At 37.3% G+C, this 19241-nt stretch overlaps 1 protein-coding gene across 1 annotated transcript; it reads right to left on the bottom strand.

The window, feature by feature from the left end:
* Positions 1–488: 488 nt before the first annotated feature.
* LOC139946143 (receptor-type tyrosine-protein phosphatase T-like) lies at positions 489–17979 on the bottom strand. Its single transcript, XM_071943760.1, has 30 exons — positions 17753–17979; positions 17465–17596; positions 16359–16505; positions 15441–15581; positions 13590–13727; positions 13238–13291; positions 12049–12363; positions 11850–11965; positions 11484–11691; positions 11033–11135; positions 10576–10810; positions 10249–10288; positions 9831–9927; positions 9406–9443; positions 8606–8943; positions 8377–8464; positions 8071–8147; positions 7564–7600; positions 7160–7257; positions 6562–6687; positions 6179–6330; positions 5598–5733; positions 4977–5126; positions 4117–4216; positions 3714–3790; positions 2395–2529; positions 2005–2121; positions 1325–1470; positions 841–976; positions 489–618 (listed from the first exon to the last, which is right to left on the bottom strand). The coding sequence occupies exons 1-30, from the start codon at positions 17940–17942 to the stop codon at positions 547–549; spliced, it is 3939 nt and encodes a 1312-aa protein (XP_071799861.1). The 5' UTR covers positions 17943–17979; the 3' UTR covers positions 489–546.
* Between the last annotated feature and the right edge of the window lie 1262 nt (positions 17980–19241).

The following is a 19241-nucleotide window of genomic DNA, read 5'->3' as shown; positions in this document are numbered from 1 at the left end:
TGGTTCACATTTTTTAACCACAATATCAAACAACCAACCTGGAAAAGAGTCATACAGTTCGGACACATTTTAAAAATGAAAATACGGTCACTTTATGATTTTTTCCCCCAATTTCTGCAACATAAAAAAGCACATGTGACTCGGTCATAAAAGAATAATAAATTTATAAATTTAAAAGAAATTTTAAAGGAAAAGTGCAACATTTGCATACATTTTCCAATCTGTGGGCTAAACAAAAATGGAGGAAAACTCTCTAAAAGTAAATTCGCAACATTTTCAAAACTGTTTGTGTAACATCCTCTTAACCAGAAAGATTTTCTCTGTCAATCGAACCCGTTGCCCATCAGCACGGAAAAAACCCTCAGTTATCAAACAAAGTCGGTCGAAACAATTACCACCCTCACAAAAATTAAAGCACTTTCCGTCTGCATAAAAGACAGTTAAATAACAACAATTAAAATTAGTTTGACCGTCTTATCTATCTTTACTTGACTGATCGTTTTGGTAACAGCTTCCACAAGTTGATGGGGCGGGGCGGGGGGGGGTCTACATGTTTGCATACACGACATCAGCGCCCAGATGCATCCGTATGGCCTCGTATATCAACTCGTACTGCTCCTGAACAAAATAAAACGATAATACAAAATGCAATATTTGGTTTTTCATTTGTAACTTAATTTTCAAGTCCTCTGAATGAAGAATCATTCATTCAGGTTGCACAAAATGTTGTGCACACTTTTTCATGAAGACTTTACGCATTTACTATATAAAAAAAAATATGCTGAAATGCACGGCATGATAACAGCAGTATCAACCCTTGAGATATCAAACTCAGCTTACCTGTGACTGCACCAATCTATGACATGAGACTCTGAGTTTCTTGACTTCTTGGAAGACATCCACCACATTGTCAATATTCAGTCTCTCTATGACGTTAAGGAGAGCACAGAATGATCCACTAGCGCCCTCACCGTCACTGTCAAACAAAAAACCACAAAATCATTTTGAGTTGTCGTGAACACAGTAAACGTTTTGGAGTTCCCTGTGTTTCAAACACAAACAATACTACCATCCTATCATATTCTTACATCAAATCTTAGATATGTTTCTTCTCTGTTTATATTTATATCTGGATCTTGACTGAAAATCGTTGAAAATAGTTGAAAAATTATCAAAGTACTGTCACAAACCGCAAAACGTAAACTTTGTGCTTTTGATCCAAAACAATGAGCCAGCGATCAAAGTTACAACATTTATTTTTCAGAGTTTTGTTGGATTCGGTTTTTATTGAAAACTACCAGAAGGAAATGACCAAAGATCCTACATGCACTGAATTGTAATTCGGTCGTCTTTATGCCTGAGTTGCCACTCCTTAACGGCTGCCACCAACTCTACGATGGATTTTGGTGACGATGGTACGCCACCAACGGGCCAGTTGAGTAGTTGAAGGTGACAAATCAGACGGAATTCCTGGGTATCAATGACAAGAATGAAACAAAAAGTTACAACTTCTGGGATTGGAAAGTCAGTCAGTGCAAACAACTATTGTTTAACTTTGTAATGACATTGTAGCCATGCCCCAAGTATGGCATTGACGTCAAGGCACCATTGATGTATTATGCAACCTGGAATAGTGTCAATGAGTTAAACGTTTCTGCCTTTCAAACAGGTAAAGGCTTGAAGTGAACTGTCGTTTATTTTCAAGATAGGGACATTATACATTGTACACTTCACAATCTTAAAATTGCTGGAAAGTTTTGACACCAAAATCAAGACGAACTGCAACAGAGCCTTTTACCTCCTCGGACATAATGAATTTGTTCCGTCCTCTTTAGTAGTTTGCTTTAAATCGAATGTTTTTACAAGAAATCAAATCATATGAATTCTGGGCCTGGTACTCTGTATATCTACCAGGGAAGTAACACCATTAGCCACAGCCAAAGTCACAGCCACAGTGACCTACTTAGACAACCCTAGTTTCAATGATTAATTCTAGCATTGTACCTGATCATCAGCCAGGGCTAGGTAGCGTATAATGATGTTTGGTCCCACTTTATGAGTAGCCTGTAGAGTGACTGTCAGATTGCCATATGATGCATCTGGCCAATACTCAACACATGTCTGTGGGGAAGACAAATTAGTAGAGATATTGATAATTTCTAAATTTAATCAAATTAATGAACAAATTACTTTTAGCAGATAATAACACAATTTATGTGTGCTTTTAGCTTTAGTAAACAATAATTAATGGCTTAACTTTGTTTCAAATAAATTGAAAAATAAAAAATTACAAATACAATAAAAACAGTTTTTAAAAGAACAATAATTATTTCATATCAAATAAAGTCGATTTTCGAAATTGATTTTCCAAGCAACAATAAATGTTCTACTTACTGGGTCTTTTTTGTCTACTGTATTCAACATGACGATACAAGTTGACTTGTAGTCATAGACCATTCTCCACATGTCACTGATGGTGTGGGGTAAGGGCATTTGGGTAGCAATGTACTTTCCTTTGGAGCTAGGACTCTGTAAATTCAGAAAGTTGCAAGAAAAATGGTTGATCTGCGACGGCCGAGGTAATTTGGGTCCAGAGAGGTTTTACGTAAAGTATGTCTTGTTGCAAAACAGAACCCAAAAAACTTAAATAAATTATTTTGTTTTTCTGCAATTGAGATAGGTACTAGTGAATTTTCAATTCAGATGCAAATATTTCTTATGAGGGTTGCTAGTAGTATAAACTTTAGAAACAGTGAGTTTTCATATGGAAATATTTCTCTGGAGGATTGGTACTGGTATGAACTTTAGAATCAGTGAGCTTTCAGATGGAAATATTTCTCTGGAGGATTGGTACTGGTATGAACTTAAGAATCAGTGAGCTTTCAGATGGAAATATTTCTCTGGAGGATTGGTACTGGTATGAACTTTAGAATCAGTGAGGTTTCCGATGGAACATTTCTCTGTAGGATTGGTTCTGGTATGAACTTTAGAATCAGTGAGCTTTCAGATGGAAATATTTCTCTGGAGGATTGGTACTGGTATGAACTTTAGAATCAGTGAGCTTTCAGATGGAAATATTTCTCCGGAGGATTGGTACTGGTATGAACTTTAGAATCAGTGAGCTTTCAGATGGAAATATTTCTCTGGAGGATTGGTACTGGTATGAACTTTAGAAACAGTGAGCCTTCAGTTGGAAATATTTCTCTGGATGATTGGTACTGGTGTGAACTTTAGAATCAGTGAGCTTTCAGATGGAAATATTTCTCTGGAGGATTGGTTCTGGTATGAACTTTAGAATTAGTGAGGTTTCCGATGGAATATTTCTCTGTAGGATTGGTTCTGGTATGAACTTGAGAATCAGTGAGCTTTCAGATGGAAATATTTCTCTGGAGGATTGGTACTGGTATGAACTTTAGAATCAGTGAGCTTTCAGATGGAAATAATTCTCTGGAAGACTGGTCCTGGTACGAACTTTAGAATCAGTGAGCTTTCAGATGGTAATGTTTCTCAGGGGGATTGGTACTGGTATGAACTTTAGAATCAGCACGGTTCCTTCCTCCATAGAATAAGTAAGCTTTCAGATGGAAATATTTCTCTGGAGGATTGGTACTGGTATGAACTTTAGAATCAGTGAGCTTTCAGATGGAAATATTTCTGTGATGGTTTGCCTAATCAACAGTTACTCAACAAATCACTGAAGTATAATGACTTACATTAAGAAAGCAGGCATTGATGTAGTTGTTGGATCCATCTTCTCCCGATGACATCAAGTGAGGTCGATACAGATCAACTTGAAACATAAATTGATGAAAATCGGTGACATTAATTTCACTGCTTAGTGCCTCATTGAGGCTCACACAGAACTTGGAGCTGGTTCAACCAAGCTTTAAAGCAGAAACAGTGTGGTTGAAGAACTTACCCCGACCACCACCCCTGGGTAGGGTTACAGCACTAGTCAAAAGAATCAAACTTTAGTTGACATCATGGACCGAAGAGAGTTTGTTTTGTACTGATAGCAAAAATAACTATTGCTTCATAGAAAATTAAATGTACTTTACTAAACAACTCACAATACATTTTTCATGAGAGGTCATTTTAAACTGACTAAAACCTCACCTGGTAGTTTGTCTGGAAATCTGTTCTTCTTAACGTTTTCTGGTTGCCGACCTCCTTTAAATTTTTCAGGGTCCGGAATTTTGGTCACCAAATTCAGGTTCTGTTTAAAGACAGTAAGAATAATTTGAAAATAGTATGATTAGGTGAGTATTGAATGTTTATTCCAGTTACCTCAGGACTACGTCAGAGATGACATCATTTGCATCTCGTAATCGGGGAGATTTTGTACAAAATTTAGCAGGGAGATGACTGTTTAAAATTGCATTTAATATTGCGACTTTGCAAGTGCTTGTCACATACAGTTTAAGGGAAAACAAATAAACCTTATTATTTATGCATGACAAAACACTTTAAATGAAATGTTGGTACATTTCCAGTCTCCTCAATTTAGAAATACAAACATAATGTGGAAGTGTCGTGGCCGAGCGGTTAAGAGCACCGAATTCAAACTCTGGTGTTTCTGATCAGCAGAGTGTGGGTTCGAATCCCCAGCCGTGGCACTTGTGTCCTTAAGCAAGACACTTCACCATTGCTTCGTCCTTCGGATGGGACGTTAAGCTGTTGGTCCCATGTGTTATGTAACGCATGTAAAAGAACCCAGTGCACTTTTCGAAAAGAGAAGGGGTTCGCCCCGGTGTTCCTGGTCCGATCGGCAGCAAATTGCGCCACAGCACCTTGTAAAACATTACATGGTGCTATCAGAATTAGGTCTCATAATTCAAAACGTAGTCCCACATCTGGCAGGAAATACTGTATGTTACAGCGCCAGGAGCGTCACTGAGTGACGGACATGTGCGCTTTATAAGAAGCCACAATTATTATTATTATTATTATAATGAAATTATAAAATGAATTGTCACCTCAAACTCTACTTGCAGTCCTGTCTTCCCACTGCCCTTTGTGGTCTTCTTCAATGCAGTCAACTTGGAGGGAATATTCTCTGGTTTGATTCTGGTGTCACCACAAAGGAACGTCTCAATCAAGACATTAAAGATGAACTCATATTGGGCCTGTTTGGATTGAGAAAGAGTATCGTTTTGCAAAGGGCACTTCCATTGGAAAATATTTAACTCTAATTGGAAACTTTTGAAAAGGAACCATGGCCAAGACCATTTGTGTGTAGTTCCACCAAGCCTACGATTGCTTGATGTTAAGACATCTAGTTTTAAACAGCTCCTGAATGAGAAGATTGGTTTTAGGACATTTTGATACAAAGGTTTATAATTTTTACATTGATATAATACACTAAAAGTGATGTTTGTGAAAGCTTAACTATAATTATGAAAACGTCACTTGTCATTGTCTACCAAATTATTGTTTACTTTTTGTAAACATTTGGGCAGCATCTTCATTGATAAGCCTTTCTCCAATGTGATTGTTCCATTTCTGGTTTCGGGAAAAATGCAAGAAAACATTGGACAGAACGTGAAAAAAACTAGACGGAACAAATGACCTGAGATAAATTGAAGTATCTAATTTACCGGTGATTGAATCATCTTCATTCGTTTGTCTCTCATACCGCAAGCAAAGTTCCAGATATCGACTCGATCTTCTGCTTTTGCCTGGTCCAACATGGCGTCCAAAACCAAAAACACCCCAGTACGACCGATTCCAGTGCTACAAAAAGTGAATAACTACAGGCATGAACATCGTCTGAATCAACATTTTGATGCACCATTTAAGTCTCTGCCTTTAGTTGCAATTGCACCCCGGTTCTCTTGCTTAATTTAACTCTATAAGCCCTATCTCCAACTGCTTGATAGTAAAAAAAATTTTGAAACAGTATTTTTTTAGTTTTGGGCTGAAATCCTGAATGGAAAATCTTCCGGGAGAATTTAGCGGATTTTTTGGGGCTCCCAGTTTAGTATTATCCTGCCGGGAATTCCACCAGAATCCTAGCTATGAGTATATATTCTGCCGGGAATCCCAGTTCTTCTGCATGACCTAAACCGGACTCCCATAGTGATTTCTTTATAATGGTTGGCTCCCCTATCAATTTCCACTGTGGCCGTTAATACACTGTACAAATGTTTAAGTAATGTGCAATCACAAAAGTACCAACCTGCAATGAACGACCATTGGACCATCATTCTTTTGGTTGTAGCTGGACTTTACCATTTTGACAAAGTTCACCACTTTGATTGGATCATCAGGCAAGGCGGTATCAGGCCATGTTGTGAAATGATACTGACGAACTTGTCTGGTCCATTCATCCTATAGAGTGTTTAAAAGTAGAATTTTTAGCATAACTTACACAAACGGCATCGTCCACAGTGTATATAGACAGTAGGAGAGTGTGATTGCAAAGGATCGTGGTAAAATGGTTTATTTCGGTTCTGCACCTGGCATAGTTCAAACTTATGGGTCGCTATTTTCATGAAGTTAAAACACTTTGTAAAGTCTGTTTGTGTTGGATTAAGATAAACAAGTTATGTAATTCATTACCTCTAATTTCAGAGTAATTATGAAGTCTCGGACAATGTAGTCTGCGTGTGTTTCCTCTTTTTTCAAAGTGACAACATAATCGCCGTACTGTGCTGTTTTGTCTGGCCAATATTTCTGACATTTTTCCTAAAAGATTAAAAAGGAATAAAACAAACCAAATAGAATCATCCCGGCTAAAATAAATGAGCAATGTGCGCTTTCTAGCACCGACTGCACTGAGATACCGTTTAATGTCCCTCTTTATCCGGCACCCGTTTGACCTTTGACTTTACATAGCGCCCTCGCAAGACCAATGGACGACGGCTGCTTTTGGTTTAGCCTGAACATCTGACGTCACACTTTTTGAGGCTCGTGATTGAAGCCATAATCACCTTTCACCACATCAATTTTCATGGACAAGGTGCAGCTGCCAAGCGTCACCTCGGACCAATCAAAACACAGAAAGCTTACGTCACTGCGCGTTTAAAATCATAGTCTCCTATGAAATCACTGTCTTTATACCTTGCATATAAAGACAGGGTACCAACTACAAATCTACTGTTGGTGTAAAAAAACAAGTGTGAGCTTATTGTCCCAGCAGCAATGCAGCTTAAATTACCTTGACTCCTTCTTGTAGGTTGGTGAGCATGACAATCTTAGTGGTATTCTCCTGCCATATCATCCTCCACATATCACAAACAGAAGCCTTGTTTGGACCTGAAATTGTGATTCATAAAATAATAATGAGATATTCAGTGAGCTGCCGATCCATATTTTATACCAAATGAAGAAAGTGTCCTAAAGTATAGTATTTGCCTTCTCAAAATTAATAATTTCATCTCAGGCAACTTTTGCCACGACTGAGGCTTAAACCCACACTCTGACGACAGACTCTTGTGCTAAGCTGCTCGGCCACGATGGAAACATTTTTACAAATTGTTTGTAGGCCTATAGTTCCTTTAACTTTTTAGTGTTCTGACCTCTAAGAACAGTTGCATAAGTTTGTTTATTAACTTGTTTTACCTTGGCTGGCTATGTATTTGTTCGGTTCATTGAAACCCTGAAATGAGAAGAATGAAGTAACGACAGTGGTTACATCATTTGCATTTCCAAAGATGTATTTTCAAACAGTTCTTTTCTGGGCTGGGTTGAACGAATTTTATCTAGATTTTTGTACTGTTTTTTTTAACACTCTTTCGGGGAAGTTTTGCTTTATTTACTGTATCATTGTTTAATCCAGCTTGTGGCTTATCGATTTGGTCTTTGTCTAATTTTCACTCTCGTGCGCCATAAGCACCGTAATTTTGTGGATTGTGGGGCCTTCAAATACTCTTTACTAATTAATAAGTTGTTGCGCCATAATTGGTTGGAGTCCTCTTCTACTCCAGCGGTCCATCAACTTATCTTTAAAGACGGACAGGGAACAGAACTGATAGGGAAGTTTTTCGAACTTGATTCAGTTCTTTGTAAAACTGGAGTGGTCTATTATCGATTCTTTAGATTAGAAACAGATCATTATGATTAACTTACATCTATGTAACTTGCATTTACATAATCGGAATCTGGTTGATCTGGTAGTTTCTCAAGCACAACACGAGAAAAGTCATCTGTGGTGGACAAAAAGTTAGGAATCCAATAAATGTAAGGCCATGAACTTGAACAGTTGAGGACAGAGAGGCATGGAGATAGGTTGTTTATGGTGCCCATGGAGGAATAATATTCCTCCATGTGGTGCCTAAATTCACTTGGGGTGCCAACACCTCACTTTAGAGAGAACATTTCAGAATGATGTATGAAAACAATGTTGATCATAAGTAATAATCATTTTTAACTCACATGGAATGACGGTTACATAGCGATTCTTCTCCTTGTTTTTGTCATCCTTTGCTCTTTCACATGAATGACGGTCGAAATCGGGCAAACTCTAAACATTGAAAATAAATACAAAAAATAAACTCTTATTCTCAATCATCTTGCTCATCGTCATCATTAGCGTGTATTGGTAAAGGCAATAAACCCAATGAATAAATAAAATAATTCACATCTTGTTATTATCATAAATCACCTCATAGTCAAACAGAAACCCATTGCCTTCTTTGTACGTTTCCTTCTTCTTCTTGCTGACGTAATCTTTCAACTCTGACAACGGAATCGGGGAAGGAGCCGTAAATTGCTTCTTCTTCTTAACCGGCTTCGGTCTGGCTGCTGCAGTGGCTGGTGCTGTGGCCAGTGAAGTGGCTGGTTTATTGGCTGGTGCCATGGCTGGTGTAGTGGCTGGTAGAGCGGGTGGTGCAATGATTGGCACATTGGTTGATATGGTTTCAGCAACAACATCATAGGTGACATCAACGTTAGGATTTTCTAGTCCTGTAGAAAGTTTATCATGACCTACTCGCACTCCTGCTGTTAAAACAGATGAAAACAAACATTTGAAAACAAACTTAACTGAAGTTGTCAACAGAAGAGGAGGTGCAGCACTTATTTAAAATCTTTGTAATATTTGACCGCTCTTCAGTAGTTTAGATGCTTTAACACATCTCCATTTTTCGTGTCTGCCAACGACAAAATTAAGTCCAAACTTTAGTAACTAGGGTATAATTGTTAAGATGTGAGCATGACTACATTCCAACTTTTCAGCAACTCCTGTAATTCTCGTTTTTAATGAGTTTAAGGGTAGCTATTCTTAGCACTACAGAATAGAAGAATGGGCAGGGTTTCTTTGTAGTATTAAGAAAATAATAGCCATACATGTATAAAGGCCTGAATTTAAATTAAAGTCTAATATTCTCATCCTTTCAGACAAACCTGCACAAAATGTTGATTTAACTAAAATGAAAGTTTACCGAGTTGTAAATTGTGACCTACCATTTACAGCGTTGAGATGTCTAAGCCTCTTCTTTCGCCTGTCAAAGGTACGGAAAATAAACAACAAATACAAAATTAACCTCTCACTATAAGCAAAGATAAATTGCATTGATTGGTTCATTAACGCATTAAGAAGGGTTTATCACATGCTTTGCAGCCGAATGCTGAGATCTACAGAGCTTCTTAATTGAAATGATCATTAATTTGACCCCTCGAAATATTTTTGCGTTACTCGAAGTATTTTTTCTTTCGCTTAAAATATTAGTTGTAAGAAACCAATTAAAATATTAAAAGTAATTTCTTTCCCGTGATATGTATTTTCGTTCCCTCAAAACAACATTATGGGGGATCAAATTAATATTTGGAGGTGACGAAAAGATTTCGAGGGAGCGCAGAAATTACTAAATTGAGACTTTAATAACTACCTTATTTTGAAGACCACAGCAACCACAATACCAATCAGGACAATCAGCATCAATGGAACCACAATAGCAGCTATCGGTGGGCTTGCACTTTGTGGCACTGACAAACAAAGATCGTTTACATTTTTAAAGAAAGTACACAACAAAGCGTGCTATAAATATCCATTTTGGACTCCTATAATAAGTTATGTAGTGACGTATGCAGCAGTAACACTAATCAAATGACATGCATCTGTATGTGCATCGTTGTACGTATCCATTTGTGGATCGCACCCTATACGATCAATAGCTTTTATCATCACTAAAGTATAAAGTAACCAGACTATTGTTCCCTTCCTGTCTTTAGTTTGAAGACCCCGGTTGAAACAAGGCACAATTTTCACAATACGATTAAAGGTAGGGTTTTTGAGCAGTAAATTACCTTGAACTCTAAGTGGCTCATTCCACTCAACGGCAAAAGTCTAAGAAAAATGAAGAGAAAAAAACAAATCAACATCTTTAAGCTGTTATCAAACTTGCGTAAAAATTCAACTTTCAAAGCATGTGTACTTGCTTTTAACGCCTAGAACCTGGCGTTAGCGACTCAACGTTTCGATCAGTATGCCTGGTTGTCTTCTGGAGAAATCTGAAGCCAGCACTCTTCTTATTGGCAAGCGTGCCAGAGAGTAGATACACATGCTGCATTGCTGCAACGAGTCAGTTTGTTATTGGTAAAATAATAACACAAGAAGTAAAATACAAGGCTAACCGATTGAGAAATCCTACTGACTGATCCCAGATAGATGTCATACTGAGTGTTGCTTTCCAGGGGTTTGTTTTCATCTGTTTCTCCGTCCCCCACAGTGAATGTTGCAGGGAGATCCTTCTTAGGTAATTCTGCAGCTACATAATCAAGAGTTGGTTCAGTGGATCGTTGGTACCTTGATCCACTGGTGTCCCTTCCAGTGACTGTCTTAACCCGCTGTACACCAACTTGCATGCCTCTAAACAATATAGAAACAACATCATGAGTAGGTATTTAAATTTCAGTTTTCATTGTTTCAGTAACAATGTTGATATTTTCTTTGACAATTTTGTTCAAGACCAAACAGAGGCAATTTTAAAAACCGAAAATGATGCTTCACTATACACAACACATAAAATCAACGAGAAAAGATGAATGAAAATTATACAGGTTAAAAATCATTTGCATATTTTCAACTTACGTGATGTACTTTGACGAGGATGGAAGACTCAAAGCTATAGTGACTGTGGAAGATGTCAAATCTGAAATATCTTTTTCGGATAGCTGAGTCGGAGCAGGAAGATCTGTAAAGTCAAAGAAAATATGTACCTTGGGGAGATTCTCTTTCCAAAAAAGAACATAACGGAGCATCTCAAAAGTCAAAAGAGGGAATGTTCTTTCGCGCCTAGAATAATGTCAAACATTGGAGACGTTCCCAAACAAGAATGTGACACAGTTAGGCTTTCACGTAGCCAACAAAGAAATAAAACAAATACATCTATTCGTTTTTAAATACGAATTTTAGTTTTGGTGACTTGGAAACATTGAAACAGTTGACATTGTAGTTCAGTTGACTATACGTCGACAAAAGAAAAACGGTTTTAGATGCTCAAGTAAGAATTAAGCATTCACTGAATGTTGTCCCACAATACCTGTCTCAACTTCAGTAAATGCCTCTAGTAATGCATCCTCTCCAACACCAGCACTGTTGAAAGCTTTCAGTCGGAAATCATATTTTGTTGTTGGTTCTAAACCACTGATGAAGCGATGCATATCTGATGAATCTATGTCGACCGATTCAAATGAGCTGTTTAGACTGAAGCTGGTGTCATAAGGTTTTTCCATCACCCTGTATGAGAGCTGTTCATTGTTGGAAAATTGTTGAAAAATTGTTGGAAATTGTTGTAAAATGGGAAACAAAAAGACACTGATTATAAATACTGTCACAAACTTTTGCATTTGACATCGCTCATGGTAAATTTAACATGAGTTAGTTTTATTAAACTATGAAGACTCACTCTGTATTTAGTTATCACACCATTTCTTTGACCACATGGTATTTCACTCCAGCTCAATGCCACACTATGCTTCGTTGTTGAAGTAGTCTTGAAATCTGTTGGAAATCCCGTTGGCTCTAAAATAGTAATTTTAACACAAAAATTACGTTTACACGAATGTTTGAAATTTAACATTTGGGATTTGTCATCAGGAACTCACCGTTCTCAGGTGTTGTGTGTTCGATATAAATATTCTCTTGAAATTCCCCAAGTCCTGCCTCATTCCTGGCACGAACACGAACCTTGTAGATTGAATTGGGTAAAGAATCAGGATGTGGGAAAGGAGACTGTCTCTCTGTTGTGTTGTGCAGAGTTTCAAACTCCCCAGTCTCCTCTTGGCAAAGATCTCTCTTAACCAGTTGATACTCTATCGCATAATCAATGACAGGACACTTGTTTTGAGGAGCTTTTATCCATGTGATGGTTCTGCTCGAGTCTCGCTCAGAGCTGACTTGATAGATCACTGACACAGGAACTGAAAGAAGGTAAACAATGTAGGTTGCAAAATGTTCAATGTACGTCATGTCATGGACTAAACTTTATAAAACTTCCAAGTTTTATTGACATATTGCTGTACAGACAGAAATTTTATCGGACTAATCAAATTATTGAGTTTTCAAAAATATGCCTGGATGTCAATTTCACTCTTCTTGCTCGTAAAAATCCCTTTTAAATTCCTAAATGACAAAGTTTATTTTCTTTGTTTTTTAGTTAGATTTTAGTTTGTATGACTCCCAGGACTCGAGAAAAGTGATATTTTGTCATGTTTGTTTGTTTGTTTGTTTTTTATTTCCAAACATCACAATAAATAATCATAAAACATACAAGAAAAGAACAACGAGTGATAAGAGGAGGGCACCAGGAAAAAGCGTAGGCTTGTACAGAGCCTGGACCCTTTATAATGTAAATTAATAGGTTTTAGTTTATAACAAAAACAATGTTGATTGATGAAATGAAAGTACAGTGAAAGGTATAATGCATACAGCAAAAATACCACAAAACAATGTTTGTTTGTAATTAAACTGTTTTTAACAATTTGTTTGCGGCCTTTAAAAATTGTGTGATTTGTTTAAGAAATACGGAGGGCTCATTTAGGCTAATATTAATTGATAGGCCCTAAGGGAGCCTTGTGTTTTTATCCGCCGAGTAACGGTAACCTTAGTACGTTACACTAAGCCACCCGACTATCAGGGGCTTTCATTTTTGCTTTATTGTGACCATGAAAACATTTTAGCTCCATGACCAAAACACTGTTTATAACTAATCCCAACCAAGTGAAACCTTCCTTACACAACTTTTGCAACACACGAAGATGGAATTGGTGTTTTTTATGTATCAATGAACCTTACCATAACACATGATGCAGTTTGGTTGAAGACCAACTTGGCCATACGGACAAGAGTCTGCAAAATAATTGGTAAAACAAAGGATAAATATAATTCGAAACGTTTACTGTGTGTACAAACAATACTAATACAACAGAATGTTATTTTACTGCCAATTCTTTTTTGATATTTACATATAAATTGAATAATCAAGGAAAACTTTGAAACACGTGGCAGAATAATTTATGTAATAATATATGAATAATTTATGAATAATTTATGTAATTTATGATATTCTGAGGAAAAATGATCTTCTTGCATCTTCTGGTAAAGTCGTGGACTGGATGGGCAATGCTAATTGAAGTGCGGTACTTACTTTGACAATCTTCACCTCTAAAGCCAGGTTGACACATGACACCAGCTGGGCATGTACCGCTACCTTTGTGACAATCTGCATCATTTAAACAATGACATTGTCGGTCACAGTTTACTCCAAACAGTCCAGCAGGACATTCTACACAAAATAAATGAAAGGATTATTGTGCTGAAACAAAATTATTTCTGATTTAATTAAAGTCACCTGGAAGTGATATTTTGTCAAAATAAAGCTTTTGTCACCAATAGATGTGGAATTTGAATAAACACTAAGGTTCTAAAAAAACAAATTCAAGAGTAGGCCCCGACCCGAGAGGGCGCTGTTCGTGACGTCAATCGAGGCGCGATATTTGGAGAGAAAATGCTGCACAGCGCTGAAAAAGACGTCAGACCGGACCACGAGGCACTATTGCTCTTTTGAGTCTGACCAACCATGCAGACTGACCACATCTTTAGTTGTTTTGCTGCATGCAGCAGCAATACACTTGGTCAGCATTGCCGGGAAAAAAAGGCAAGAAATGATTTTTTTCGAAACCTAGAAACTCACGACTTGGACTTCCATGTACTTTGTACGTATGTTTACTCTACGCATCAAGGCAAAGTCTGCCTCGATTGACGTCACAAAAGGGGTAGGTGGAGCCAACCCCCAAAACGACTTTATTTTTATTTTTTTAATATAGAAATCGTGACAAACAATTACTAAAAAAATTGTTTTATTGTTACTTAATATATACTCTTATGTTTGAAAACAACAAAAAATCTATTTCCACATGACTTTAATACTAAAGCAGCACATAGAGTTTCATTAACCTGATAAGAGAACTAACTTCCTGTTCTAAAACATCCACAAAATTTTGTGTAAGCTCTTGCACGCAGACATATTGCACTAAACTACAGAACGCCTTTCCAATTTGAAGAGAACATTTTGACAACGAGAAATTTTGCATTAGGCCTACCCATGTTAAATCTTATTTGCAACGTGTGGTATTTATGATTCAAATGTCATGTGTGCACTGTGTGTCCTATTATAAAGCTATTGAAACTATTGTGAATGTTGGCCTTGTGTCTTTTGCTTACATCTATCTGTTATCTAATGACAAAATTTCTCGCATAATAATTTGAGATTCAAGGTTTCTCAAATTTTAAAAGGGGTGCCAAGATTAATGTGCCTCTCTTTAAGATAAATATTAGCTGTTGCCAACTGCTTACCAACCATATCTGCTGTTTCTAGGTCTCGTGTTTTTTTTTTTTACTAACATCTGTCTGATGACAAGATTTGTAGCACATTAATTAGGATTCAAGGCTTTAAAGACGGCAAACTAATGGGGTGCACAAATTAACATGAATCTCTTTGTAAAATTGAGCTATGAAAGCATTACAAATTAAATAACTTCTGAGAAAGTCTTCCTGTTTAAAGACACTGGACACTATTGGTATCTGCCAAAGACCAGTGTTATCACTTTCTATATCTCAACATATGCATAAAATAACAAACCTGTGAAAATTTGTCTTCAATCGGTCATCGAAGTTGCGAGATAATAATGAAAGGAAAAACACCCTTGTCACACGAAGTTGTGCGTTTTCAGATGCTTGATTTCGAGACCTCAAGTTCTAAACTTGAGGTCTCGAAATCAAATTCGTGGAAAATTAATACTTTCTCGAAAGCTACTCCACTTCAGAGGGAGCCGTTTCTCACAATGTTTTATACTATCAACCTCTCCCAATAACTCGTTACCAAGTAAGGTTTTATGCTAATAATTATTTTGAGTAATTACCAATAGTGTTCACTGCCTTTAAGAATTAATTTGTTAAGAAGTGTGTTAATTCTGATCAGAAACATAGTTTTCCTTACCCTGGCAGTTTTCTCCAGTGAAGCCAGTTGCACAACCTCCAACACTGTGTTGACATTTACCAGTCGCATTGTTACATGTCAAGCCTTCTTGGCAGTGGCATTTCAACTTGCAGCCAGCACCAAAGTAACCAGCAAGACAATCTGATAGGAACATACCATTAATATGTCATTATTGTATATATCAATCAGTATTTCCAACTGTTTGTTTTTCTTTTTGAATGTATTATGAGTCTGTCAACAAATAAACAAAATCTGTTATAAATATGGTGAACAACCCATGTTTATAAGATAGTTATCATAACCAAACATAAGTACACCTTGAAAGTAAAAAACAAAATTAAAAAAATACAATAATAATAATTTTTTTTATAATAAGTATAGGCCTACATACTTGTACTTCTCGTAAATCTTAGTACTAAAAGGAACACGTTGCCTTGGATCGGTCAAGTTGGTCTTTGAAAAGCGTTTGTAACCGTTTGTTATTAAATGCATATGGTTGGAAAGATGATTTAAAAGTAGAACACAATGATCCACACAGAGTCAAATTTGTGACTCCCATAAATGGCCGACCGTCTTAGTTTGCAAAGTAAAATGAAAACCACGCAGTTTCGAGGCAAATTTGTGTGGATCATCATTGTATTCTACTTTTAATACATTTTTCCAACCATACGCATTTTATAACAAACGGTTATAAACGCTGTTTAAAGACCAACTCGTCCGATCCAAGGCAACGTGTTCCATTAAGTACTTAAGTCAGAAGTTTGATTCGATACTTATATATCAGAAAGTGTCGTACTCGATGGCACAGGTACTCATACTTAAGTACTCGGCCTTGCACTGAAAAGTTAAATTTTCATTCAATACACTCCTCTTGCTATTCGGGAGCCTAAAATTAAACGACAAAATCAACAACCATACCATCCTCGCAATTGTTGCCTGTGAAGCTAGCTGCGCATGTGCATCCAAAGGGATCTTTAGGGCAGAGTAGATTGCCTCGGCAAGCTGGTGTAGGATTACCACTACAACGTATACCACAGTCTTGACCAAAGCAGTTATTACCATGCACTGTGAAAAAAAATCAAATCAAGGAAACGCCTTTTTAAAAAAAAAAGTTCGACACATAAAATACCTGGTGTCAATAAGTTCAGACAAATACTTAGCCTCCGAGAAAGACTCTCCTAGGGTCGAAACGTCAGGCCATTAACTATTTTTTGCATTTATACCATCGGTCCTTTTGGTTGGTAAGTTGTTGCAACAGCTAGTTCTATTTTCTCAAAAATACTTGGTGTAAATATTTTAACTTGGAGAAGAGGTTGTGCAGGTGTTTTGCGCCGGCTTTTAATTATTGAATATAAACTCTTTTAAAGCCATTGGACACTTTCTCAACAGAACAAAAATTAAAAGTTCACCGATTTACAAATAACTTACAGGGTTTACAGAAGGTAATGGTGAAAGACTTCTCTTGAAATATTATTCCATTAAATGCTTTGCTTTTTGAGAAAACATTAAAACAATTATCAATTCTCGATATCGAGAATAACGGATTTATTTTAAACACATGTCATGACACGGCGAAATGTGCGGAAACAAGGGTGGGTTTTCCCGTTATTTTCTCCCGACTCCGATGACCGATGAGCCTAAGTTTTCACAGGTTTGATATTTTATATATATTATAAGTTGTGATACACGAAGTGTGGGCCTTTGGACAATACTGTTTACCGATGTTGTGCGATTGCTTTAAAATCTCGCTTTCAAAACAATTTATATTACTTTTATAAATTTTGGTTTTACACCAATGTGTGATAGCACTGTATACTCTGTACTCTCCAGATGTTTTCTTTTCTCCTATCATTCACTTTTTAATAACAATCTTAAAAACACACCCACTAGACATAAAGTTACCATACTTGTAATATAACTTAATAAACATAGTTTCCATGATAGGTCCATCACACCTAAATAAAAAGCCAACCAGCGCCTAATATCTCTACAAGATTATCAAAAAATTTAAATCTTTCACTTACAATTTTGACATGAGTTGCCACTGAATCCTGGTGGGCAGATACAGTCACCAGTCATGTCATCACACTGGCCGCCATTATAACATAATGGACAGTAACTATCACAAGTTGGACCGTATTTATTGGGAGAGCATTCTGCGATAAAGAATCCCCAAACATTAATAAGCTATGAACAGCAATGGGTTTTGAGGAAAGAGTGAATCTGAAAATTGGTATGTGGTTTTATATCCCCCTTGGCATGTCATTGTTCTACTGTTATTATTATTATTCAAAAATTGTATATAAACTTACGTCTTACAAGGAGTTTCATGAGTGCATGGTTCTGTAGATGATGTCTACCTTCTATGAAGCATTCATAGATACCAGTATGATGGAGTTGGACATTAAATATACTGATGCTTGATTGGCCATTCCATGCAGTGACGTCATCACCATTGTGTCTCCATCGAAGCTCAGACAGTAATCCGTAATGCTGTGTCATTGTCAATGTTACATCCTCTCCAGCACTCGTAGTCAAGGTAGATGAGGCTGGAGATACATCACCTACAATCAATAATAAGCTCAGTTGATGGACCGTTATATAACTGTGTCATTGTCAATGTTACATCCTCTCCAGCACTCGTAGTCAAGGTGGATGAGGCTGGAGATACATCACCTACAATCAATAATAAGCTCAGTTGATGGACCGTTATATAACTGTGTCATTGTCAATGTTACATGCTCTCCAGCACTCGTAGTCAAGGTGAATGAGGCTGGAGATACATCACCTACAATCAATAATAAGCTCAGTTGATAGACCGTTTTATAACACCCCTTGCAAAGATTCTGCCTGCTCATTGGTTTAGAGCGCGTCACATGACATGTCTTAGTTTTGCTACGTGACGGCCGTCGGTTTGCCATGCGCTAGTCCGAAGACTAGCACATGGCGCCGTGCGCTAGTCCGACAGACTAGCACACGGCGTGCAGTACCCAGACGTCCGTTGCGTGTACGAGGATCATAAATTAATAGTCTGTAACCATTTCGGATTGCACGACACTACATGCAACACAGTAAGTAAAAGTGTTTGCAATCTGTATTCGCATCGTCCGTGGATTGTAGCATTCAGGTCTGTAACTTAATAATAATAGTACAGTATTTAGAAATGTTTGGGGTGTTATAAAACAAATATTGACTGCTTTTACTCGTGCAATGGTTAAAAACTATGACTCCCGAGGTGATCCCCGGAGCGTTCTATTTTCCCTCGGCTTCGCCTCGGGAAAATAGAACGCTCCGTGGATCACCTCGGGAGTCATAGTTTTAACCATAGCACTCGAAGCAGTCAATATTTGTATAATATAACTGTGTCATTGTCAATGTTACATCCTCTCCAGCACTCGTAGTCAAGGTGGATGGGGCTGGAGATACATCACCTAAAACCAATAATAAGCTCAGTTGATGGACCGTTATATAACTGTGTCATTGTCAATGTTACATCCTCTCCTGCACTCGTAGTCAAGGTGGATGAGGCTGGAGATACATCACCTACAATCAATAATAAGCTCAGTTGATAGACCGTTATATAACTGTGTCATTGTCAATGTTACATCCTCTCCAGCACTCGTAGTCAAGTTGGTGGAGGCTGGAGATACAACACATACAATCAATAGTAAGCTCAGTTGATAGACCGTTATATAACTGTGTCATTTTCAATATTACATCCTCTCCTGCACTTTCATAACGAACTCCTTCTATGGCCCAAAGCAGCAAAATCTGAGGTCAATGTCCCCTAAAGCATTCAAA

The sequence above is a fragment of the Asterias amurensis genome, chromosome 13 (assembly GCF_032118995.1).
Source record: "Asterias amurensis chromosome 13, ASM3211899v1".
In the NCBI taxonomy this organism is placed as follows: Eukaryota; Metazoa; Echinodermata; class Asteroidea; order Forcipulatida; family Asteriidae; genus Asterias; species Asterias amurensis.
The sequence above is the reverse complement of the archived record's forward strand: the minus strand, read 5'-3'. Positions and strand labels throughout refer to the sequence as shown.

Bases quoted from the DNA above. Each gene is read 5' to 3' on its own strand.
- LOC139946143 (XM_071943760.1), bottom strand. From the start codon at position 17,942: ATGACACAGCATTACGGATTACTGTCTGAGCTTCGATGGAGACACAAT. The intron at 13,728-15,440 runs GTAAGGAAAACT...TATTTTGTGTAG, and splicing joins CACTGGAGAAAACTGCCAGG to AATGTCCTGCTGGACTGTTT. The intron at 11,966-12,048 runs GTGAGTTCCTGA...TTACTATTTTAG, and splicing joins ACACACAACACCTGAGAACG to AGCCAACGGGATTTCCAACA.